This window comes from Zootermopsis nevadensis, unplaced genomic scaffold, assembly GCF_977971745.1.
Source record: "Zootermopsis nevadensis isolate Lab colony 2312 unplaced genomic scaffold, Znev_1.0 Znev_ptg000024l, whole genome shotgun sequence".
In the NCBI taxonomy this organism is placed as follows: Eukaryota; Metazoa; Arthropoda; class Insecta; order Blattodea; family Termopsidae; genus Zootermopsis; species Zootermopsis nevadensis.
Window position 1 is genome coordinate 4027549 of NW_028259156.1, and position 27256 is coordinate 4054804.

The 27256-nt window shown below is 34.4% G+C and overlaps 1 protein-coding gene across 11 annotated transcripts in view; it reads right to left on the minus strand.

Annotated features, from left to right (window-relative positions):
- hlk (hulk) overlaps positions 1 to 27256 on the minus strand; it is a 119714-nt gene that overhangs the window by 62268 nt on the left and 30190 nt on the right. For all 11 annotated transcript variants that reach the window (XM_022071922.2, XM_022071923.2, XM_022071919.2 and 8 more), the window contains exon 2: positions 2742 to 2924. Coding sequence is in view for 9 of the 11 variants with exons in the window: in XM_022071919.2 (XP_021927611.1) it covers positions 2742 to 2924 (183 nt within the window). In the remaining 2 variants the exon portion in view is untranslated. The remainder of the gene's footprint in view (positions 1 to 2741; positions 2925 to 27256) is intronic.

The following is a 27256-nucleotide window of genomic DNA, read 5'->3' on the forward strand; positions in this document are numbered from 1 at the left end:
TATTCGCACAAGCCATCTAATTTCACTACTCGACAAGATTTTTTGTGAACATGATTAAAAACTAACTCCTTTACATTAATTCTGGTAATATCATTGCAGATCTAGACTTAAAAATTTTGCATCACGTCACAGTTTAGAAACGAAAATAGTAAAATGTAAGATAATATTTTCGTCAGAAAAAAATTATCCTCTGTGTAATAAATTTAGAGTCATAATAGCATGTTTTTGTATATTTTCATAATGTTTTATTATATTTGTCAACTATATGACAATGTTTGCTCTCTACACATAAAAACTTCGATAAAACGCAGATATTAACAACACCTGGCATCCATCTGAATCAAAAATGTGTACCTCTTTATTTTTTTTTATTTGTAGTGTTCTGTCTGAGGACAGGTCCATATGAACAGGATCCTTCCATCCTTTTCTTGGACTGGGACCTGTTCATATACGTTCTTGGCAGATGATCCAGAAGTGGTTTGCCATTGCCTTCTTCTGTGTGTGAATGGAGTAATTGTTGGGATGCCCCGGAGGAAAACTCCGTGTTGCCTAGACCACGGCCTTGCCCAACACAAGTTATAAATTCGGGCACCGCCGGGAATCGAACCCGAGACCCCAGGATTACAAGGCCAGCGTTCTAACCGCTAGACCACCGTGGCCATCATTTATTTATTTAGTGTTCTGTCTGACGACAGGTCCATATGAACAGGATCCTTCCATCCTTTTCTCGGACTGGGACCTGTTCATATACGTTCTTGGCAGATGATCCAGAAGTGGTTTGCCATTGCCTTCTTCTGTGTGTGAATGGAGTAATTGTTGGGATGCCACGGAGGAAAACTCCGTGTTGCCTAGACCACGGCCTTGCCCAACACAAGTTATAAATTCGGGCACCGCCGGGAATCGAACCCGAGACCCCAGGATTACAAGGCCAGCGTTCTAACCGCTAGACCACCGTGGCGTGTGTACTTCTTGCCCGAGTAAAAGTTACAAGAAATCATCCTATGCTGAGTCTACGTTACGAGTTATAAAATAGTGGGATTCATTTTGTTTAATTTTCGCAAGGTCATGCTAAAAGCTTACATGTACTTAATTTATTATTAAATGTCATTAATGTTCAATTAATAGAACACTCCGTCTAGGACAGTCGCCGTTACATCCCATTAAGTACTCCGATGTCGTATTTTTCTCTTTTATTACTTCAAATTTCACGGATCACATTTTCTGGCATGGTCCAATTTAGTATTAATTATAAAACCATAAAACCTTTGGCATCTGGTAGAGGCTCCTTGACAGGGAAGTTGCTCATCACGAGAGCCAAAACACTCAATTATTTCTCGATTTCGAAAATATCGATAATTAGAACTAGTTACGTTGTCATTTAATTTTAGGCTACTTTAATTTAAAAAAAGTAGGTTTATGTCTTACTCTTTGATGTCTGTGTGCCCCTTTTTAATTTTAAAAATAGCTGACCGACTTTTACGAGTCCTTTTAAGAACATGTCACTGGAAGACGCCTCAACTTCAAGATTTTTATTTTTTTTTTAAATCGTTAATAACAACATTGCAGAAGAATTAAAATAACACTATCACCACTTAATACAGGATCTGAAATCATACGTGGCAATAAATATGAAAAGCAATATATCAAATTTTTGTCGAGTTTTTAAATATAAATATGTCCCTAGCTCATCATTTGATAAGTACGACTAACGAAACAACGTAGGTAGGCAACACTTAAAATTTGGTAAGGAGATTTCTCTTCTGGGTCCAGTTTTGTAGCCGGAGGCAGAATATGTTTCTCCTAAATGTTGGTTTCTACCTACGAAAACACACAGCGCAAAACCCGAAAGAATAAGTCTTCTTCTTATTATACGGCACACACATGCATATTTACAAATATCCTACATAAAGTAGCTTTAAAACAATTTTTATCTGAACACAAAAAACCTCCTTATATAACCTGGCACAGCGTACCACCTTAATTTTATATCAATCTAAATTTTTATGAACTACATAAATACAGAACTCATTGGTAATTTGTGCTTGGTAATTGTAACATATATTATGGCTCCACGATCATTCAAATCATCATCGTCATTTTCAAGAACGGGCGTTCTTGGTGATAAATGTAACTTTTTTCAAACGTATTATTTGCTACGTTTGTCGAAAAGAATTGTCCTTTAGAATTGAATTTCAACTAAGGTTCTTTGGTGTTTACGAAAATCAACGTGTTTTAAAAATACCGATGCTTGGTATTTAGGAATAATCTTAATATGTAAATTAATTTGTCTTACGTCCCATATCAAAGAATGTGTTGGGCGGCAAACAAAATATTAAAACGACAAGTAAGGAAAGAGACAAAGATGAAAAATGATGATAATTTTAACTTTACATAAGTGAAACATTTTTAAGAAATCAAAACGTTAATAAATTTCAAGTATCTCAATTAACTTTTAAGAACTGACAAAGGATGTGTTAGATTAAATAATATTAAAGATGAAAATACGTAAAGGCTTAAATATGTGCTCCGTAAATGTAAGAATAACCTTAACGGAACTGACAACACCAGAATCACAAAATTTTTTATTCAGAATAAATCCAAAAGGATACGCAGAATTACACGAACCCCACTCAGAAGATGACTACAGGTAAAAAAAATAGGAAATTAAATCTCTTAGTAATCATTACTGAAATTATGTTAGTGATAGTTACAGGTCATCTGTAACCATTATGGACCCTTACCTTCGTAGATAATCGGTTCTTTCTCCCGGAAGTACGTGAGGGCAGGGAAGTTCTTGATGCCATATTGCTTGGCAAGTCGCTTGTCGTTGATTTTGACGAAATCCACCCCAAAAGTGTCTGTGTCGTCATCAATTTTCTCGAGCTCAGCAAGGACCTTGTCGCACGTCAGACAACTTCTTGCATCTGTAAGCAAGACGTCAAAACATCAGTGACGAAGCTGATATTAAACAAAACTTAAAACCTACATTTCAACACAACTAACGCCAAAATCCGCAATTAGACATGATCCTGAAAAGGCAAATTATGTTTTCATCCTCTTAAGATATTACCCTAAGATATATTTTAAAATTCTGACCATCTATTTCTGTTTCTTCCAAATAACCACTTTTCACGAAGTTTTCCCATCCCTTCAAACTTCACGAAGTTTTCCCACCCCCTTCAAACTTCACGAAGTTTTCCCACCCCCTTCAAACTTCACGAAGTTTTCCCGCCCCCTTCAAACTCCACGAAGTTTTCCCACCCCTTCAAACTTCACGAAGTTTTCCCACCCCTTCAAACTCCACGAAGTTTCCCCACCCCTTCAAACTTCACGAAGTTTTCCCACCTCTTCAAATTTCACGAAGTTTTCCCATCCCCTTCAAACTTCATGAAGTTTCCCCACCCCTTCAAACTTCACGAAGTTTTCCCACCCCCTTCAAACTTCACTCTATCAATTCAGTAGCATTTATGATATGAAGTTTCAGCAAATTGTAGCACGAAAGGCGTTAAACAAGAATGTGACCCAAGCTCTGGAAAAACCTGGCTTAGTAATAATGACTTAATGAGAATAATTTAATTAATTCTCAAGCTTTAGTAGACATCACGTGTCATATGTTTAAGCTATCCATTGCAAAAAATATGTCATTTTCGTTTTGTTGAGATGCCAAGAATCAGATAACACAGAGAAGTCACATAATATAGTAAATAGATTAAATTCAATTCAATTATTTATTATTTGTGTGCTGTATCAACAGCCAGATGACCATTTACAGATACAGCACAGAGATGAGCTCACGAACACATTTAAAACATAAAAGATAAAACAAGCAGAATATAAAATGCATTAGTACGGAGGACGTTAATACACAAGAAAATTGCAACTAAATATATTAGCATATTTGTAATAATAATTTAAATAAATTAAGTAAATTATACTATTATAGAATGTGAAGAAGTGTGACAATTTTCATCTCGAATATGTCCAAGTCCCTGCAGACGACATTAGCAGACATATATAAAGATAATCAAAATTCAACACAGTTCAAAGAGCGAAAGTTTATTTAAACGAGCAAACAAACAAACAAACAAAAGTTATTTGCTGCATTTTTTGCTTTGTTATGTATTATGCTGTTTGTAGTACATTTGGCAGAAGTTTGTCCGCGAAATTTGTTTTACGTCCAAGCATGAATACTTTAGGCTACAATTTCAAATAAGTGTGCCAGACATCCTCTTAGTGCCAATTAAAATATACGAATTTATATCAGTATCAAGAGCAAATATCTATAAAAGGAGACATCAATTTTTTCAGAAATAAATTAATCAAAACTATACTTATGTTCAGTATTCTAGGTTAAAAACGGCTGAACATAAAATTTGAAGCATATGTCTTTTGTAGTAAACTTTGTCCTTAGAATAAATTTTCTCTTATCCTTGTTTAATTTTTTGTTACGTCAAGACACAAACAGATCAAGGAATAAAGACCAAACTTTGTTCACGATTTTCCAATTAAACGCGCAAATAAGCCACTGACAATGATTGATCTTAAATTATTGTTCCACTGTACAACGAAATTGCAAGATACTATTTAAATTCTCAATAATTTCATGCTGTCTGCGGTGCGTATATTTTAACATTGTGACAATCTATATGATAATAAATATTTAACTTATATCAAAAAACAGGATTGTTGATACCAATGTCTAACAGTACCTCTGCGAGAATTTTTTTATCGTGAAGAACATTAAACAATAATTACTGATTAACATTCTGAGTTATAAGCATTTCAAAAACGAAAATTCAACCTGATACTGAAAGATTTCTCAACCTTAAGTAGTGTCAAGTATCTCAGTAATTACTGATTTTTTAAAGGAAATGGTGTAATATGTAGCCTTCATAATACATCACCATGGCCAATGATAAATTAAGAATTATAATTGACAACTACGATATACTGAATATAGTGACATAACTGATACTTCAAGACGGGATTTTACAAGGTTCTTATGAACTCCGTGAGTGTGTGAAGATTTTAATGTTGTTTTTTAAAGAGAAATATCTAAACACTGCATTTCTTTGGTTTATAAAAGACAAGATCACCCAAAGTAAAAAGGATCTCTGTATTGTATGACGGAAAATGTTCTTCATAGCAAAACCCACAAAAAGCCACGTCTTAATATTTTTAAGTTATAAGACGCGTACAGAAAAAATTGCAAAAAAAAACTCCATGGAGTAAATTATTTCTTCATATCCTAACAGTCGCTCAGATGGCCGACACAAGATTCATTACCGCTGAGGTAAGTGATAAATTGACAGGACGCTGGAGAAAAGTGCGTCGTTAGGAGCTTTACAAACGATACTCTTCATAAAATTTCGTCATAATGATCAAATGAACGAGATGTGATGGGCGAGGCATGTAAGGCTAATGGGGGAAATAACTACGTACGAAATTCAAATTGAAAAGCCTGAAGAGAACATATCACTCGAAGACCTAGATAGGAGGATAATATTAAAATGTTTCTTCGGAAAATGGGGTTTGGGGTTTTGAATTTTAGTCATCTGGCTCCTGATAGCTTTTATGAACAACGTAACATGCTTTTGGGTTACATAAAAGACGGAGAATTTCTTGGGTGTCTGATCGTCCTGTTAGCTTCTTAAAAAGGGCTCTACTTTATTTAGTTAGTTGGTTGGTAAGTTAATTAGTTAGCTAGCTAGTTAGTCAATCATTTAAATTACTCTCTTCGCTTAGGTTTCTCGATTAAAATTCTGTATACATTTATCACTTCCCCCAATATGTGCTAAATATTCCATCATCGTTATTTTTATCTTTTTTATGTTATTTTCAATAATCTCCGCCTTACATTTACTTTGTCAATCACAAATTCAAATATTCACCTCAATGCCCTTTCATTATCTATGTACTTCGCTCACTGCCAGAGACTAAATTTCGCACCCGTACAAAACAACAGACAAAGCTCCGTTACAATGTTGTATACTTTCATATTTACATTTCTAGATATCAAATGGAAATACTGAAGATTCTCACCGAAGTCGTAGCAAACATTCCTCGAATTTACTACATTTTTGTAAGATTTATTAGCTGTATTTATAAGATGATATAGTTGCGTCATATTGTGAAATTTAATTAATTATTCAGTTTTGTCCGTCTAATCACAATTCATATATAAATTTACAATTAAGATAATTAAAATATCATTTTATGTTCCTCATCGAACAATCGATTTACAATTGGAACATCTTTTTAAAAAATAAAATAATACCAAATTACGCTAAAATTAAAATACAAGGAAATAACCCAAATATACCATTAATAAAATACAAAGCTGAAACATTATACATAAAATTAAAAATCAAAAATGGATCTGGAAGTGAACATCACCAAAAAGTTGCATATCAGAAATTGTAATTAAGTTTTAAGTTTATATTTTAACTTTTACACCTGAAGATGGTTTATATAGAAACCGAAACATGTTGTAAAAAGATGTTCCAATTGTAAATCTATTGTTCGATGAGGAACATAAAATGATATTTTAATTATCTTAATTGTAAATTTATATACGGACAAAACTGAATAATTAGCTGTATTTATAATATGATTTTGTCTGAACACAAAATATATTACTACTCATTTATTTTAATGTTTATCCAATCCTGTTTTACAACTTAATATTTGCATCAACGAGACAAGTTTAATTAACGAAATACGGTAAGCTGTTACACAGAATTCTCATAATGATATATAACACTAATAGTTGTTATTATCTGTCATGTCCTCAACAAACACAGTACCTCAACACTGACGTCGAGATGTTCTAAATGAAGAAAGTTTCTCAGAGGCTGTAACTTATAAATCACTTTAAGAATTACTCTGACATAAAAACAAAATTGTATACGCTCAATTTTATGGCTCCAAGCGCACAGTTTAATTTAAGTTACAGAGGCAAACAGCAGCGAAATTTCCATTACATCAAAATGTCACGGTTGAACGACTTCCGTTCTGTCTCGTATTCTTGAGGTCCCGGGTTCCGTTCTTGGCTTGTAGGCAGGCTATACTGAGGAGGACCTCGTGGTTTTTGTTATGTCCTTACAGAAAACTGCTGGGACAATGCTTTGTAACAGACCACAACCGATTTATTACACATCATTTCAATTTATCATTCATAATCATCTTACTAGTCCACGCTGTGTAACCAGTGGAATGAGTCGTTGGGTAGTTTTAAGAAATTACTGTAATAGATATACCATTACGATAATTATTATCCATTATATAAATTATAATAAATTCTGGTCGAGATATTTGGCAGAGAGGAACGGTATTATAGCTTTATTTCGCTGAAAGGGATTCATTACTAAAATTCAAGAAAACGGGAAATTATATATTAAAACATTGAGTCGTATAAATTAGTCGGGATAAACTGTTTTCGGAACGAAGATTTCAATTGGTCATTCTATGAAGAATGATTATATTTCACTGTGACAATAAAATACACAAGAGTGATTCAAAAATCTAGTAGAAGAAACCAATCAGAGCAGAAAATGTAAGTAAAGTATTTTCACATTCGCCACCGTTTGAAACTTATATTTTTACTTTTGTAATTGTAAATGTCGATTTTTTACAAAATATAAACAGTTCGTTTTAACATAACGTGTCGATTGATTTCAATTCAATTCATTTATTCACGTGTTTGCCAACAGCAAGAAGCCAATAACAGGCAAACACTGATAATACATAAAATAATAATTAAATAATAATGAAAAATATTACACAAACAGATTAACTAAACTTATACATGTACAGTATTAAATATGATAGCTAAATACAGGGAAACCCAAAATAGAAACAATATTATAAAATAAAAATAAATGAACAAATATAAATGAAAACAAATAATCCACCTAGGGAACAATAATATAAATGTAAAACGTTAAAGAAATATAAAAAACAGATAACGAAGCTAGATCATCTATCAAGACACCTATCTAGATCTTTTCCCTTATTGAGAACGTGCCCTCAAGGGAGACAATGTTTATGCGAAATACGTCCAAAAATTTACATACGTCATTTGCAGCGATGACGCACCTGGCTGAAGGACTATGTCTTAGCGCACTGCTCGCACTAAAAGTAGAAAATTCTCTTATTTGCCTTGACGGCACACGCAAACCAACAGCGTCCTTAATGGAATGACAATTTATTTTGCCCTTAAAGACATTAACAAGAAATAACGCATCAAGATGTCGTCGTCTGGAATAGAGTGTTCTCAGATTTAAAGTAGATAAAATCAATTCATATTTGCGTGGGATATTAAACTGAAAAAAATCGGTTATTGCACAAACTGGCAAATTTTCTTTGAATATTTTCCAATTTATTAGAATCTGTCTGTGTAAGATTATTCCAAACGACCGAGGCATACTCAAGCTTTGACCCAATTAAAGCATTATATAAAACAACAAGGCTGTCTAGAGAGGAAAAATTATAAGTAATAAAACGAATAAGCCCTAAGGTCCTTAGTGCCTGGGAATGAACACAATTTGCATGACAGTGAAAATATAGCTTAGTGTCTAACAAAACACCAAGATCTTTTATACAATTAGTACGCAAGATTAAAAAGTCACTAACAACGTAATTAAAATGGATACTGTTGGTTTTACGAGTGAACGTAATAATTTTGGTTTTCTCTACGTTAAGATCCATATTGTTATCATCACACCACTGATGTACGGAATCAACATCTGCTGAAGAGATTTGCAGTCATCCACAGATTTAATATCGCGATATAGTTTCAAGTCATCAGCAAATAAGAGAAATTTAGAATACTTAATTTTGTCACAAAGGTCGTTAATAAAAATTTCCTTGGTTATAGTAACAGAAAGAAAAGAATAAGACAGCAAATTCTGCCCTTTGTAGCATTTTCAGTCGTGATTTCAGAGTAATTTTTTCATTACTTTTCTGTTCGTGTGATGGGGACTTGTAAGACTTGTTACGGGTGCAACTGTTTGGGTCTGATAACTGTGCTTTAACTGCCTGTTACCTCCACGAATTCTGTTTTGGAGTCCCGGTCAAACGATCACAATACAAAGTGACATAACGTAAAAACGTCTTCAGTCGGAAACAGTGGCGAATCTGAGAGAAAAATCATATACATTTTCTGTTCCAAATGATCCCCCCAATAAGAACAGTAAGTATTGCACTAAAACTTTGAATTTCCATTTGTAAAGTTCATATTTTACAAATAACCCCATAGGAAACAATTTATACAAGAACACAAAAAGCCAGATTTATATTTGTTCCCAGACCATTACACCAACGACTGAATAAAATCACTCCTACATTTATAAATTTGCAAGGACTAAAATCAAAACAAACAAACAAACAAAATTTTTGGGCCAAAATTTTCTGTGTTTAAGAATAATTATTATAATTTTCTTACAGTTTTGAAAAGGGTTTCAGGATGGGAGGTGAATGGAACTAGCTCAGAATCATATCAATATATTAAGACTTCGTACATTTCGTAATTCTTTTTTGGATTAGTTTAATTTATACCAGCGACGAACCTTAGTATTGACGTTCTAATAACTTAAATTAATATTTTACACCCAAGGGCCAAACCTTCATGTTAACCATGTCACCCCGGGTAACATTTTGAAAAACAAAAATTAAAAAATCTCACTTTCGCGGTTCACTGATACTCCACACACTATAACATAACAGAACTGACCACATAAAAACTATCGTTCGCTATTTACTTGTGGCTTACGATTCACGTCTCACAGCGCATGCGCAATCAGATATACCACGATATAGTATACACTTGAGGGAAAGACGGACACATGACATTTTGAGACAAGGTGTTAGCCATGCCTCGATTGTTAACACACTAGGAACTTGGTGCGTGCTGGCGTTGGACGTAGCGCGTTACGCTGCAAAAGAGTCACGCTTCGCTATTGATTTCACCTAAATTAACAAATAATAGATTAGACGGTCTCCTTCTAGATTTTTCTCAGTTACTCGCCAATTCCAATTATCCTCCCACTTAACGCTCTATAACTGATACAAATTATAAATATACTCTCGTAAACTACCAAATTTAAAACACATAGGTGAAAACATGCATGATTTCACTGGAGCATACAGTCGTCATTAATTTTTTTTTTTCCTTTTTTATATTAATTTTTATTGAACCAAATATTTCTTTGTTGAGATATATCCATTCGAACGTGCAATTCTATTATTCAAAAGCCACGAATAATTAAGTCAATCTGCTAAGTGATGGGACAAATATCTTTCACTGATATTTTCAAACGTCATATACTTTCCAAAGACCCAGTGCTTCTGAGTTCGAAGGTAAGGGACAGGTAGTGCCGGCCAACATGAGAAATGGGTCAGATCAGTTACGGTCTGGCAGGTAAGTTAATTCAGACTGCATGTTTATTAAGCACGTAACAACAGCTTCCAACCTACGGTGGCTTGAAAGAGATACGTGTGGGGCAAATTCCTCATTTCAATTTCGTCTAGCCATAGAAACGTAACCAAAATTTATAAAAATACAATTATAAAATGAATTCACATATACAAAAATAATTTATAAATCTAACTTTCAATTCCATAAAGGAAACTAAAAGCTATTTTACTGGTAACAAATTATTCATTTATTAGTAAAATGATTAATAAATTTTACTAAATAATTGACGTATATGTTTATTAAACGCTGAAGTATAATTATATACATGCAGAACTATGTATCGGCTATCCAAACTCATGTAAAAATTACTACATACTGAAGAAATATAAAAAATATTACATAGAGACAAATATATTCTCGCTTTGAATATATCTACGATATTCAAGTAGGTAATTTACTTCTTATGTATCAGATAATACATCATATTGTGTAACAATATTACATTGACATCTTACAAAATTTATATTTCCGTAAAAGAAAACATTTACAGATTTACATTCTTTAATTTCACTTTGAAAACAAGTTTCATGTTCTGTTTTTACAGAATAGTTTAATCATATTGTTATGGCCACTACCAGTGTTGTTATTAGCGAAGTTAAAAGATTATATTATATAATTACAAATCTCTTAGTCGTATAAAACCGAGATTACCTCACACTCGTAACTTTAAAGTCTTTTTTTTATAATTCGTCTTATCCATTTGCAGAATAACAGCGTTGCTGTATATTGGAAGGATTGTATAAAAAGGGAGAATTGTTACCAAAAATCTTTCTAGGAATAAACTAAGCAGATTCTAGTGACGCAATTGGATAAATATTATGATACATCTGTGGATAACTGTGAAATTTTATTACACGACTTGGCAAATCTTCATTTGATTGCAAAATTACGATATGTTAAAAAATAAAAACTTTAACCGAATGTCATAGTTTCAACATTCCTGTCTTGTATTCATGAGGACCCAGGTCTCGGGCCGTAGACCGGTTATCCGGATACTTCTCATGGTTTTTCTCAGTCCTTCCAACCTTAAATACCCAACAAATACTTAACATTTAGTTAAATATTTATTGAATCTTATTTATCATTTAGAGTTCATGATTACTTTACTCTTAGTAAGAACGAGAACATATATTCTCAAATACAATAAAAATATGAAAATCATGTGGCTTTATATTGATAATGGGGCCAATACTGGAAATCGTTCTTCGTGATTTTTTTTCTAGATTTGTTTGCTACGACAGAATCTAACAATACTATTAGACTGTTCAAGGTTTACATGCGTCATGTTTGTGTTTTTGATTAAAATATATAATAAAATACAGGTCAATACACAAAACTTTATTAGGATGTTAAAAATTTAAAATTTAAATGTTAAAATTTTAAATTTTAAATTTGCGCTATTCATCTCTATAACGATGTTACATTTGAGCGCTTTCATTCATTTTCCACAACATGTTTCGATGTAATACATCATCTTAACATCCTAATAAAGTTTTGTGTATTGACCTGTATTTTATTATATATTTTAACTATTAGACTGATCAAACGAAACGTGAGATACAGCATACGAGGTAAAAAAATTAGAAAAGCATACATCATTTCGGTCGTAAATCCCGAAAGGATGAAATAACGTGGAATACTTAAGCGTAGATTAAAATATAATATTAAAATTGATCTTAGAGAAATATTGTACTAAACCCTGTACTGGATTCATGTGGTAGGCTCTTGTGAAAATAATAACGAACCTTCGAGTTCAATAAAAGGCGGAAATTTCTTCAAAAGTGTGCGACTATTACGTCTTTAAAAGGAGCTGGAGCTCCATGGAGTTCGTTACATATATTTACCAGGCAGCATCTTATGACAATAGTATCGCTTCTGACCCGCCAGCGTCGTGAGGGCCAAGCCGAACTAGGTCACGGTGTTAAGCACGTTGCTTCGTTCCTTGCAAAATATAACCGTTAACACCGGATGATACTGATTTGTAACGGGGTAGTGGGAAGTGTGATGGCTTTGCGCTCGGTCGCCATGTTGTAATCTCGCCCGGCCAACCATTTTAGGAGATGGGTATCCTGAGAACAGCGGGCGAGCCAGCCGGTTGCTAGCTATACGTGTGTCTAGCTGACTGTCGACTCGGTTAACTATCAGCCTCAGAGCAAATACCAGACCGCCAGCCACTAGCAGATTGACAGTCGTCTCGCCCCGAGAGATGTTTTACATAACAAAATTTCCCACGGTAAAACGTTTCTGGCACATTTTCTTGAATTTACGAGGAAATTAATTAATTTAGAATTATTATAAATTATCCATCTGATCTCGGTGTTACCTTTGCAAGATAACGTCTCAATCTTCATCGTATTCAGGAGGTCCCAGGTTCCAATGACTGCTCAGAGAGAGAATATTCTGACAGGTTTATCATAGCTTTTATCATCCCCTCCATTCAAATTCTGTGATAGTAATTAAAGTAGACCACGACTGCTCCTTCCCGTGTCCTTTTCAATTCTCATCCTATTACAGCAGTTGCGAAATAGTTTAAGATCAGGAACCACAAAATTTGTGTTAAGATGAGATGAAATATGGTTAAATTAATAAATGCGGATAAACAGACACACGGACAGACATGATCTTCCCATATTTTTTTTTAGTTTCAAGCACTAATGTAAAGAAGTCATGATGACGAATGTGATTATTTGTCCACTGTTATGTTTTATGCCTCTAACCTGCACACCGTCATATTCTTCAAGACAGAGGTAAATTTCAGCGAATTATCAAATTTGGACACTAGATGGTGGTGTAGAGCAAAGTCCATCACAGATATAATATTCTCTCAGCTAATAAATAAATTTCCCTGCATTTACGGGACACAAAACTTCATTACAGTAATCGCACAGTTCGCCACTGAACGCTATCCCCAGCCAGATGAATCCTATCAACTACTCCATATCCATAATACTAATGCGATTATAATATAATTTTATGTGTATATTTGGTATATCAAATGATTTCCATCCTAAACCCTGCACGGTTACAAATAAAAATATTGTGATTATTAAAAATACCATAATCGCATTTTTATTCCACTTTCATATTCCTCGGCTTCATGTATCGGTGTTATAAATCAGGGGTCGGCAAACGTTTTTTCTAAAGGGCCAAATAGTAAATATTTTAGGCTCTGCGGGCGAAGAGGCAAGAGGATATTTGTATAGGTAAGCCTACTTATGTAACAAGAAAAAACCAAGTTTTAACAAATTTATTGAACGAAATGTGACGTAATAATATTAAGTAGACTACAATTGTTTGAAATACAGCTCTATTAATGAGAAGAATGGAATTGTCTGTTATGAGATAACATTTCACCAAACTGAGGTTTAAATTCAGTACTCCCTATTATCAAAATTAATTTTAAATGTTCATCCGTTAAAACTGACCTGTATTGAGATTTTACATATTTCATCTTTGAAAATGTCTTTTCACACAGGTAGGCGCTGCCAAATACAGATATAAATCCCCGAGCATATGATCTTAATTAACCGTATTCATCGCTTGGAAGACATTTATAAAATTCTTTCTCTCAACTCAACCGTTCCGTTATAGCGCGTACTTTGAAATTTCAAAGAATTTAAATATGTAAAATCAGTTCTTAGCTCGCGGGCCGTACAAAAAAGAGGCGGTGGACGGATTTGGCCCGAGGGCCGTAGTTTGCCGACTCCTGTTCTAAATACATCACCAATCAAATTCAATATAAACTTAGATCCGTTTTAACTAATACCCATATGCTTTATACCGCGCATGGACATATATTAGCACATAGCAGCCGTCACAAAACTAAAAACTTCAAAATCACATCAAAAACGTATTACGTTTCAATATAATTGAAGACAGCTCAGAACTCGCAGCACTGGTGAGACAGAGCCACGTGGTAAGGGGGGGAGTCCCTGTGACCTTGAAGCACGCAATTTGGTGGCGGCTACTATAATAATCGCCAAGATGAAACAGTCGGTAGTCAACGAAGCCTCTACTTACACAGGCCAGCACAGCACAGTAAAAAGTTAGGACAGTCATGCCTTGAGAGGGATTTGAACCCACGATACTGGAATTTGAGCAGACCAAGATCAGTAATCCTTATAACGTGCCCCCACAATTCAATTACAATCTATTCAATTAATTCGGCTGTACACATATTCGATTAATAATTAGCAGGTGCAATTAGATCTCATTATATCTTCCAGAAACACTGAGAGCACGTTGTAATTCAGTAGTTCAAAACGTCCTGGGTTATAATCTCGAACTGGAGGTCGGATATTCTACCAGAAGATTCTGTGGTTTTTCTCAGTCTCTCCAACCTGGGAGTGCCTTAAAATAAACAAAGACCACCTCCCTCCACATTCCCTAAAACTTATCAGTCTGGATACACAGTCAACCTAACACACCACATTGTATCCTGTACAGGTAAAATCTGACTTCTTACTGAGGTGGATGCAATGCAGACGTAAAACTGCATGTTCGAAAATATTCTTCCGTGTATTTTGTTCATTTTTTAACATTTTATATGTCAATTCTAACTTTGTATAGGCTACTATCAGCGTTTATCTTCATAACTCTTCACCTAGCTCATAGAAAATCTTTATGGTTTTCATCTGACTCTCAGAATAAAGAAGAAATTGTTTCCTAGACCTCATTCAAAGAACCTAACATTTGTAACAGTGATATCGAACGTTTTCTTGGAGGAATGAACCTCATTTTGTCGACATTTCTCAATTTTGAATAAAATCCGACAGCAGTAATAAGAAATTCACATGAAAATCCAGCGCGCGGAAAAATTAATCCTGTGATGACGTCATTGCCCAGCCGTCACAAAACGCACGCGCAAAAGCGAAATGATCCCTAAGCAACTCTGACGTCATCTGTATCATTTACGAAGATCAAACGTGTTTTCACAGAGCAAACAGCTGACATAACAACTTATGCTTTTATCTCCTGTAGACTACCGTCATTAATACGTCACATCCTTGCGTGTCATCCTGTACAGAGATCTTTTCCAGGACAATACGAAGTCCTTGCAGCACACAGGTCCTCCACTTGTAAACACACCACTCATCCTCTTAAATTCTATTGAAAATTTATATATTCATAGTAAAATTTGAAGATGGCTGTCTTTTGGGTTGTGGTGTGTAGTCTGGTAGAATTTAACCAACGTTTCGGAGGTGCTTCCTGCCTCCATCATCAGGGCGATGATGATGACCTCGTACGAAGAGGGTATAATTGACTTTGGACATCCGAAAGCAAATGTAAAAGCCATTGAAATCCTTTGGATAGTTTTAAGATATGAAATATTCATATGAATGAACGGACGAACAGACACGATCTACAGTTTAAGTATTTATAATGTTCACGAACAGATTAAAAGTGTTTTATAAAATATTGAAATTTAGCATTTCGAACGGACTGAGACTTAAAATGTTTTCCCGTTTCTCCAGGCGAACTAATGCAGTAGTATCTTAAGACAGGACACGTCATTTTTGTAATTACTTTTATAACTTAGCACTGATAATAGTTCAACCAGTGTTATTATCTAATTTTGTACTATGCAAAGCTACTTTCAGTACATAAGAGACAAATAACTATAATTTTTACAGAAAGTTGGTCTCAAGACTGTTTAAGCATTTGTAAAATTAAGCATGCTACGTACAGATCGTCAGATTATAAACCATAATTCTCTGTCAGCGTTAATTCACACAAACTTTCTTTAAAATTCAACTAAAAGTTACAAATCTTGACACGCTGATCTACCCTGACTGGTTTTCCTCATATGTTCGTACTTCCATAAGATACGCTACCACAACTTCCTTCAGCCCAAGACTTGAGGTTCTCACAGCGGTGAGTATGAAGATATCCGTCTTCTGGGTTATTGCGCCGTGTAGTCTGGTCGATGTCAACCAACGTTTCAGAGGTCATACTGCCTCCGTCATCAGGGCGATGAAGATTTCTGTCTTCTGGGTTGTTGCCCCATGTAATCTGTAGATGTTTACCAACGTTTCAGAGGTCATACTGCCTCCATCATCAGAGCGATGAGTATGAAGATTTCTGTCTTCTGGGTTATTGCGCCGTGTAGTCTGGTCGATGTTAACCAACGTTTCAGAGGTCATACTGCCTCCGTCATCAGGGCGATGAATATGCCAATAGGGTGTGAGGTGCTGGGTTTATAGGCCGGAAAGTGAAAGGTGTAGCCTGCCCCGAGCCAATGGGAGCAGGCATGGGAGTGGACCAATGGTAGCACGTGGGCGAGAGTGGGAGAGGGAGAGAAAGTAGAGAGAGAAAGGTTCTCTATAAACCCAGCACCTCACACCCTATTGGCATATTCATCGCCCTGATGACGGAGGCAGTATGACCTCTGAAACGTTGGTTAACATCGACCAGACTACACAGCGCAATAACCCAGAAGACGGATATCTTCACTTGAATATATGTTACGCAGTTAGAAAGCGTCGTTAAATAACGTATAATCGACGAACAAAGCCATGGTTATAATCAGCCAATAATAGTAAGATATTTGCGGCTTCCGAAGACTAATTTATACGATGTTTTAACTAGCATAGTTTTTAGTTCAGCCGTTAATAGATAGAACGAGCAATAAATCTGTCAACCCAAAAACATACAAATCTGACTTACCGTTTATAGGAAACACATGCTCTAGATCCGTCAGTTCAAGACCCACTATAAAATAGCGGCTTAGTTTATGAATATCGAAAGAATTAGTGAGATTATGGTAATCAATTATATACGAATATTCCTTATACTATTTTGTCATGATAAAATATTTACAACGTTCCGTTTCATATTCGCCTATTAATGGTTCTCATTATTTTATTACAAAGAAAACATGTTGACATTTAAATATTATGGAACAATTAAATTTATATTATTTTCGTTTTTAACATTTTATCCCTGTTAAATGGACTATATCTGATAGCCATGTTTCAATACATTAAAATTATATGTTTGAATTCAGTGAATGAACAACAATTACATTCTTTATATTCATAAATAGTCGGACTTCGAATGTCATGCAAAGTTATAATTTATTTCAGTTTATGTTGAGGTTAAGAAAGTTACTTCCACGACTTATAAAGTATTCCACTCTCTTAACTAACTAATTTTAATGTTTATAAATATATTGAAAATTGAGACATATGTATACGAATAATTCTTCGCGTTCAGAAAGTCTGGTCCTAATATTTCCCAGACCAAATACTGAATCCTACTTTAAAATACACTAATCCCACTTTCGTTTCTCTACAATTAACTTTAAAAATTAACCACTATCATTATAAAATAACTCGTAAAGATTACCGGATGATAAACACTAAACAACGCTGTTTCTTCCCTGAAGATGGAAGCTTTAAGTTCCTCCGAAATGTTGTAACCTCCTACAAGATTACACGTCATCACAATCCAGAAGACCACAATTTATAATATAACAAATACCTGTTATTGTAATCTGTCTTGTTAATTACTTTGTATTTCTCATTTACCGTCTTCCGTGTAAACCTAAACGGTGATAGTGGGTAGATAGGACACGTCTCATACCCGAGTACGCCAATTTTAACTCCACGTGAAACAGCCTACAGGTAAAGCAGACATAACCCGTACATTGCCCGTCCACGAAAATCGACAGAAATACACTTCAATAGTAATCTTTTGAATTGCCGATCAAACAGTATTTTTATCTAAATAATCATGAATTAGAACTTAAAATTTATATTAGGAAATGTCAGCTAAACAAATCACTATAAAAGCATTAGTTTATTACTTAACTGTAAAGCGTCTCGATATTCGTTTATTCAGTTACAGTCAGAGAAAGGTCACATTCCTTTTGAATGATTTAATATTCGAAATTCACGAGCAAAATTAAACTTTCTCACCATAACAAGTAACAACAGTTGTCACTTCACAAGAATTCTCAAATTACGTTTTTAAAATTCACCATTAAATGAAAATCACGCAGATGTTTAAAAGAAATTTGCAGAACTTATGGGAATAAATACTTATTTCATACATTTTCATTGTATGTTTGCTTCTTCTGCATAATATCTGACAGAATAAAAAATAATCTTACGCCGAAGTTAAATAATGTATTTAACACTCTTCTTGTAAAACTCGCTGTGTTCCTAGATTAAATCGGACGTTATTAATTTCTCTAACTCGGGATAACATAAAATTTAATAATATAAAATATTTATTTCCTTAAAATTTTAATGTGTTTAAACATATCTGGAGCTCGTAAGAATAAAGTAACATTATAATCTGCATTATCATAGTCATTCTCTCTTTTCCTTCTTTAGATTCTTAACGATTCCTTCTGTCACATTCGGGCTCAAATGTAATAATTAAGGACAAAATTTAAGAGTTTTCAAAATAAGTATAAATATGTAAAATTTAAATTAATATACAAAATTTATCTGAGTTTTAAAGTTATTAAGGATCCTAACTTTCCATAATGTCCATACGTACGTTTATAAAATTTTAGTTTATTCAATACAAAATTTAATCAGAAACCAGTACATAATGAACAAACAAAAGCTACCTTTATTTAACACATGAAGTGCCCCCTATAGCCACTTAAAAACAGACCTACATAATGCGCTTCAAATCAAACTGGCAACAGCTAGATGGCAGGACGATAGCATCGTCATCACGTAGCTTTCATGGAGTTAGGCCATTTGTTGGCCTGTTCCGGCTTCACTTTTTCAAAAGCCTCTTCAGAGGTCTCCCCCTACTTCTTCTTCCTTTTGGTACATAAATTCTTAAAATTTTAGGTAGCCTGTTTCTTGCCATTCTGTCTCATTTTGTTTTTGTTTTTGTTTTTCTAATACTGGAACTATTTTCAACTCCTCTACCGTATAAAAGAGCACGGAGAGATAGTGTGTTATATAATTTTAATCTGGTTTTCTTTAAAGTTTTTTGCGGTGTAAATACATTGTTTATTATGCCTGTAATTTTCAAATAATTGTTTAATTTCTGGCTGATATCTTTTTCTCCCTCATATGAAATCAAATTTCCAAAATAGTTGAAAGTATTCACTTGTTCTATTGTTTCGTTGTTGAATACTATTTTACTTCTTAATGGATTCGGTCCTTTAAATGTCATTGATTTTTTTTATTGAGATTGTTAATCCATATTCTGTTATAACTTTATTTAATATAAATGTAGCTTTCTGTAAATTATCCTCTGTATCTAACATTATCACCTCGTCATCTGCAAATAATAAAGTATGAAGTTCTATGTTTCTATACAGTGGAATACCTGATATTTCATCGTTTTGCCACTTTGTTATTATTTAATTCATGTAAATGTTAAAGAGCGTTGGTGAAAGGGGACATCCTTGGCGCACTCCTCGATTAATCTCTGCTGGACTCGATAATTTGGAATTGTATTTTATAATTATTTTATTTTTGTTGTATATATCCATTATTACTTTTATTAAGTGATGTGGAATCGCTCTCTTTTTAATTATTCCAAATAGTTGTTCTCTTTGTATGCAGTCAAATGCGTTTTCATAATCAATAAATAATAAATTTGTGTTTAAATTGTATTCTATTCTCTTTTCTATCAGTAATTTAAGGCAAAATGTAGAGTCTGTACATGAACGGGCTTTCCTGAATCCATTTTGTGTTTCTGTCATAAAATTCTCTCAATGACCTTGAAGTTTTATGTTAAGGATTTTTGAATATATTTTATAGCATGTGTTAAGAATACTTAATCCTCTGTAATTCTGTGGGTCTCTTCTATCTTATTTCTTGTATATTGGTATTATTCTTCTGGAATATTTTTTTATATACTTGATTCAAAAAGTTCAGCAATCGCAATTTAAATTCACTTGGTGAATATTTGTAAAGTTCTGAATTAATATTATCTTCGCTAAAGCTTTTACCATTTTTCATTAGCCTTAATGCTGTGTTTAGATCTTCTCGTGTTATGATGTCATTGGGGCGATAGCATGAGGTTTAAAAATTTTAATAGCTTGACAAAAATCATTAATATGCAAAATATTCTATTGAAAATACAACACTAACTATAATCACATACATAACGACGAAATCAATGACATTTCTAGCATCCGTATCCCGTTCTTGTAGCTAGTGACCTTGAAATCGGTATGGTAGTAATTTCAGCCGTTCTATCGCTCGATAAACATTTCCCACAGGCAAACACTTCTCGTGTCCCAAAATATTTTTACAAGTCGGTACATTGTGTCGTTCGTTACTGCCTTGACAGGATATGCATTGATAAATACCCTCACAGACAGGGGCAAACGATTTCGATGCGACGTAATGCTCGGGAATTAACACGTGTTCTGCTCCTAAATACACTATGTTCGCACAGCTTCTGCGCATCTGGCGTGAGCAACGGCCCAGCAAATACAGTGACCTTGATACTAGTGTCACGGGGGAGATATGGAGAGTATTAAGCAGGGGTGGACCTGCTTCTAATTTCACTTTTGTATCATGGTACGTGATTGTTATTGGTGGTGAATGTCCAATTACTTCGATTATTTAAATTATACAACCATCACGATAACCGTTATATACACTTATCTGAATAGTATGAGGTAAACCACGAACAAACCATGTTAGCCGATCCTGGGGCCGAGAATCGAAACCAGGGTCTCAAATTCGAAGCAACAGATCTAGCCTTTAAACAACGACATACAGTGTCTATGAACTTTCAAAATGAAGCCAAAATAGAATAAATAAGTAAAACATTACCTTCTAAGTAAAGTCAATTTAAATAAACTAACTGGCATCAAAATCTGCGTTTATTGACAGTGAAAATAATTTTAAAAGTGTGCAAACAACATAATTTTGACCCAGATCACAAACATATCATAATGCCAAAATGAAAAGTAATTACGATAAAGATCTTATTTCAGACCATTATGAATTAGATTCAATAAGACAGCTCTTTACCTACAGGATTTTACTACAGGCTTCGTTTGAACGTATCTTAATTAGCGTTAATTAGTTTTTCATGTTTTAAATAAGAATTAGAGAGACTACGCGTCAATCCATATATTATGAAACTGAAAATTATCCTGCTTATATTTCCTATCATCTAAACTTGAACTGGTTCATGTGTCACTATCTGAGTGCCCGCAGTGTAACAGTGAGAAATATCAAGAAATGCTTACATTTCTTGCCAATCTTACTGCCCAAAACCTTGCCAAACGTCCGGTCAATGAATACGTATAGTAATTATCATCATCATCATCATCATCATACCTAAACTCAACATCTTCACTGAGACCAGAACTCATGACAGTTTTTCCCGCCGTTCTTTATCGCATATAATTTCCGAGTTACAAAAAAACCATTTTCACCGGGACTCGAACACGGGATTTTTCGGAATTTTAAACTTTCTAAAAATTTTCCTGGTTTCGAGGAATAAGTATGCCAAGTTTGGTGCAAATCGGTGAATTCGTTTTCGAGCTATAAGCGATGGTGTTTAAGGCTTTCGCCTTGCAGACTTTGTTTAGATGATATGCCAAACACTACTGCCGGAGAAGTTGCCGTAAGAGCACGGCGCAAGGTTACCTAACTATTATCTCCAGTTCAAATGCCTATTTTTCTCAACAAATTCTAAATAATCTTATAATGCACATGTAATAGTCACTGATGTAATTGTCCTATCAAATATACAGAAGTTTTCTACACAGCATAACCGTCAGGCGAACTTACGCCTTATCGGTAGGATCGGCATGACTTGTAGGGAGAAGTACAAAACTTTTTCGCTTGAATCTGTTCAGGAAATAAAAGGCTCGTTACAGAGAAATACAGAAATATGTATAAAATTAATATCATGTTTTAAATCCTGCGAAGTCCATTCCGTTCTATCAAGTAACGATATATATTATTTGCCAACTGATAAAACCTAATACATGTATAATCATGCAAAGTTATTAATTATTCAATAAACCGTACAAAATTATATAAAATTATTATATTAAATTTGTATTATTGAGTTATCACTAAAGACGGGCGATTCACCGAAACATGTAAGGTATATTAATATAATAATTAATAAAATTCGAATTATTAAACATGCATTAGGTTTATACCAGATGGTATTCAAAATACATATCAGTAATAAATTTCTGACGACCAAAAATATAATTATAGTAACCATTAAAATTATTCTGTCAACGGTTGATAACGAGAGTTTATATTATTTTCGTCCATATGCAACTCAACTTAAACTTTGTACTGAGCTAGGTTTCGAACAAGCTATTCTAATAATCATCTATTTCTTCCATGAGTTAAACATTATATTCACACAAAATGTTTAAAAACTCTGTAGATTTAAAATCATGCGCCATGTAAATGCAAAATTTAGTGACAATTTATTAAATATTTGCAATAATTTACAATACATCTGCTATGCCACGTAAACGGCAACCACTATATCTTCTCTTTGCTTTTATTCTCCCCATTTTCCGTACTTTCTTCATTTCCTTCCCATATAAATCCGATTTGTTTAAAAGTTAAAGTGCTTCAAACTCGATGCCAGTCTGAAAGAAGGAAGCCACACATGGAACCGTAACCTTTCAAGGCTTCTTGACAAGCCTACTAACGGGATAAAAACACGACCAACCATGGAATCAATAAATATTTACAGATCTAATGGGGAAAACCATGTAAAATTTCCCCGCTTAAGGATCTCATTTCGAATTCACCATCACGAACCAAAAGAACGAAGCTATTTGCTGGCTAAAACAGCAAACGGCCACTGAACTTATGACGTAAATAATAACTATAATGAAGATATCCGTCTTCTGGGTTATTGCGCTGTGTAGTCTGTTCGATGTTAACCAACGTTTCAGAGGTCATACTGCCTCCGTCATCAGGGCGATGAATATGCCAATAGGGTGTGAGGTGCTAGGTTTATAGGCCGGAAAGTGAAAGGTGTAGCCTGCCCCGAGCCAATGGGAGCAGGCATGGGAGTGGACCAATGGTAGCACGTGGTTAACATCGACCAGACTACACAGCGCAACAACCCAGAAGACGGATATCTTCATACTCACCGCTGTGAGAACCTCAAGTCTTACAATAATTATAATGATTATGATACAAAGAAAATTTACGTGTTATTTGTCTACATTGGCAGAAAGGTTAAAGTAACTTTATATGAATGAATTGTACAAAGCCAATACCCAGACTGTAATAGGACACCCACAGAATATGCAGTAGACAAGTTAGCTCAATCCTACTATTCAGAAGTGGGGGTCTATATTAAAGCAATGACCTGAAGTTAGCTAAGGCTGGCACTAGGCCACCCATGTTTCCTAACTCTTGGCTTCAAAATGTTAGACAAATGTTGAATCACTAACTACATTCAAAATTTATCAAATTCAATTCGACAAAATTAATTGCATTTGGTGCAGATTACATTCGGTCACCTTGTTCACAACAGCTAGTGTTTGAACTCTGTTCTAAGCCAGTTTAATCCCGTCAACACTCTCACAATCTATTTATTTAAAATCCATGTTAGTATCATTTTCTCATTTACGACTTGCATCCTATCAATTTCTTCCTTTGAAGTTTACCGACTTAAATATTACATGCATTTCCCATCTCATTTTATCCAATTACTATATATAATACTACAATAACATTGACAATTAAATTATTTTATTTAAGTTGTGTTTCAGCAACAGAAGAATGAATAATTTCAGAAACAGAATTATCCTAAATAAAATAAAGCTAATAAATAAAAGGCTACTATACGATTAACCACAACCAAATATTTACTAAATATCATTAGCTTTGTAAACGGTATTTAAAGTTGACGCATATCTAGCGGAGGGGTAAGATTTACATCAGAAACGAGCATTAAACAAAGGAAAATCTCTAAAATTTCAAATAATAACGCAACTGCCAATAGTTTTAAGGAAGGAATGACAACATTTAAATCCATTATAAACAATAATAATAATTTAAAAATCTCAAATTCCAACGCGTATCTTTCTGAATTTTTTATTAAAAATATTGGGACAGGGGAGCAATATTGAGGCAAATGAAAGGAGTATCCTTAGTCATTCATTCCTATTTCAATTAAGTCTGAAAATATGTTTACATCCCCTTTCCTGATAACTAATTATTCGTTTAAATAATATTAAACGTGTTCTTTAATACACGAACAATAAGTTACAGGAACTTCATTTGCAAGAATAGAAACCGATTTGCGGATTTAAATTAAAAGTATTTATGTCTGCTGACTTCTACTGGGGCCAGCGATTAAAGTGGGATGAAAGGCTAGCAGTTCGTTAATAGGAAGAGAGTACGTGAGGCTTAAAAAACACGTTGTCCTACCCCGTTGACCTCCCATCATAACCAGAGCACTAACCTTCATCCTTACCTTTTTCGTATTCCTACATTTGTACTAAACCGTTGAGACATTGAAACGCAGATGAATTCCGATCACTTTTAAGAAACACGTCTTCCCAATAAACAGAACATTATTATGATATAAACAGAAACTTTAGTACCAGTCTTGATGTATCACTTGCATAGTTAAAACGTACGTGGGTCATCTGACATTTTCAAAAGAATTTTTAACAAAGATTAAGTTCATCCACCACACATTATACATGAAAATCGCTGTTTATTTTCTATAATTTAACTATAATTTCGTCAAATATCGACAGAAGAATAAATAATCTATAAATAATTATATAATAGCCATTAAACTCATAGGTACATTTATAGTCCAAAAAATTCAGAACTATCAAAGAAAGTAGAAACCTACATAAAAATTGCCCTACATAGAATGCATCACCCTGATGAAGGAGGCATTAATCTCGTTTAAAACTTCGATCAATGTCTACCAGACTGCATTGTGCTACAACCCAGAAGACAGTTATCTTCTGATCAGAACTTGACTATTTGCCTGTCTACATTTAGGACGTGTTCTTGGCAGTATAGAATTTCTTAATTACATTTACTACACTTTTTGAGTGGTGATAAGAAGTTTAAAGCTGAAAATGAGTTATATAATAATGGGCCATTAGTTTCCTCCTGTAGCAATCGAAAAATCTGGATCAGATTAAGCACCGCACACTAACTTCATATACCATCTCAGAAGACACTTTTATTTTTAACACGGTTGCTATAATAAGTGACTAACTAACTAACTAACTAACTAACTAACTAGATGGCTTACCGAACCCGAAGGTTCATCACCGAATTAACCAAAGCCCTCCACCGGACCCTGTCCTGGGCCAACAAAATCCAGTCTCCTTCAACTCCTATCTCCCATAGATCCCGCCTGACATTATCCTCCCATCTACGTCTAGGTCTCCCCAGAGATCTCTTCCCCTCAGGCTTCCCAAATAGTGGACCCAACCAACTAGATGGCTTAGGGAACCCGAAGGTTCATCACCGAACTAACCAAAGCCCTCCACCGGACCCTGTCCTGGGCCAACAAAATCCAGTCTCCTTCAACTCCTATCTCCCATAGATCCCGCCTGAGATTATCCTCACATCTACGTCTAGGTCTCCCCAGTGGTCTCATCCCCTCAGGCTTCCCAACCAGTACCCAGTGCACACCTCTTGTCCCATCCATGCGTGCTACATGCCCAGCCCATCTCATTCTTCTCGACATAATCACCCTGACAATATTGGGGGAGCAGTACAGATTTTTAAGCTCGTCATTGTGCAGTTTTCTCCACGCCCCATCATCTTCCCTCTTAGGCCCAAATATCCTCCTCAACACCCGATTCTCAAACACCTGCAATCTGTGTTCCTCCCTCTGAGTGAGAGACCATGTTTCGCACCCATACAAAACAACAGATAATAAGTGACTTATACAGCAAAAATGTCGAGACCATCTATATATTTATTTAACTTTTATAATTTATTTAATAATCAAAACTTTGTCCGTATATCATTCCGTTCCTGCTATTTGTAACTTTGAATGATTTCTTCACCTTTCATCAATACCGACAATTTAACAAACTTTAAAAGTTTTGTCGTGCAAACTTCTTAAATCACTAAATAAAAAAGTTACATTGTGATAAATATATTTTCCTTTTCACATCAAGGTACTGGACCAGATATCAAATAATTTGAATATGTAAAAAGATTGTTTCAATGATGGAACTCATGATAAAACCAATGTTCAATTCAATTCGAATCTCCCGTTTGAAGTCTGCTATTGACTTCGAGACTTCTTTCAATTATAGATCGTGTAAACACAAACGACTTGTCTATTTATACGACTGAATGATGTAACTGAAGCATAAATAACCAGACCCAACCTTGCAATACGTTGCATGATCTTTTGTTGGTCAGGCCGCCAAATCATGCAAAGAGCAGAACAGTATTACAGTAAGCAAGAAGGTAATTATCTTTCAAAACCGATACCAAATTCCATCGTCACCAACTTCGTGAATTAGATCCATTATCCTGTGACTGCCCCATTAATCTTTTGGACAAAACAATTTCTTATTATCTTAAGTTATACATATTACATATTCTAATGGATAATATCAAAACATTTTTAGGACACAATTTCTTCCAGCCTTTCAAGTACCCTGACACATATTCCGTTAAGAGCAATAAGACATTGGTTACGTCAATCTGTTTCTTTCGTTAAAAATGCATACAGATTTATCACCAAGTTCCCTACACACATAACGATTGTGCTAATTTCGCACTGTATAATATCAGTGTTATAAAATGCAATATTAAATTGTTGTTATGAAATACGTTGTCTTCTTCCGAAAAA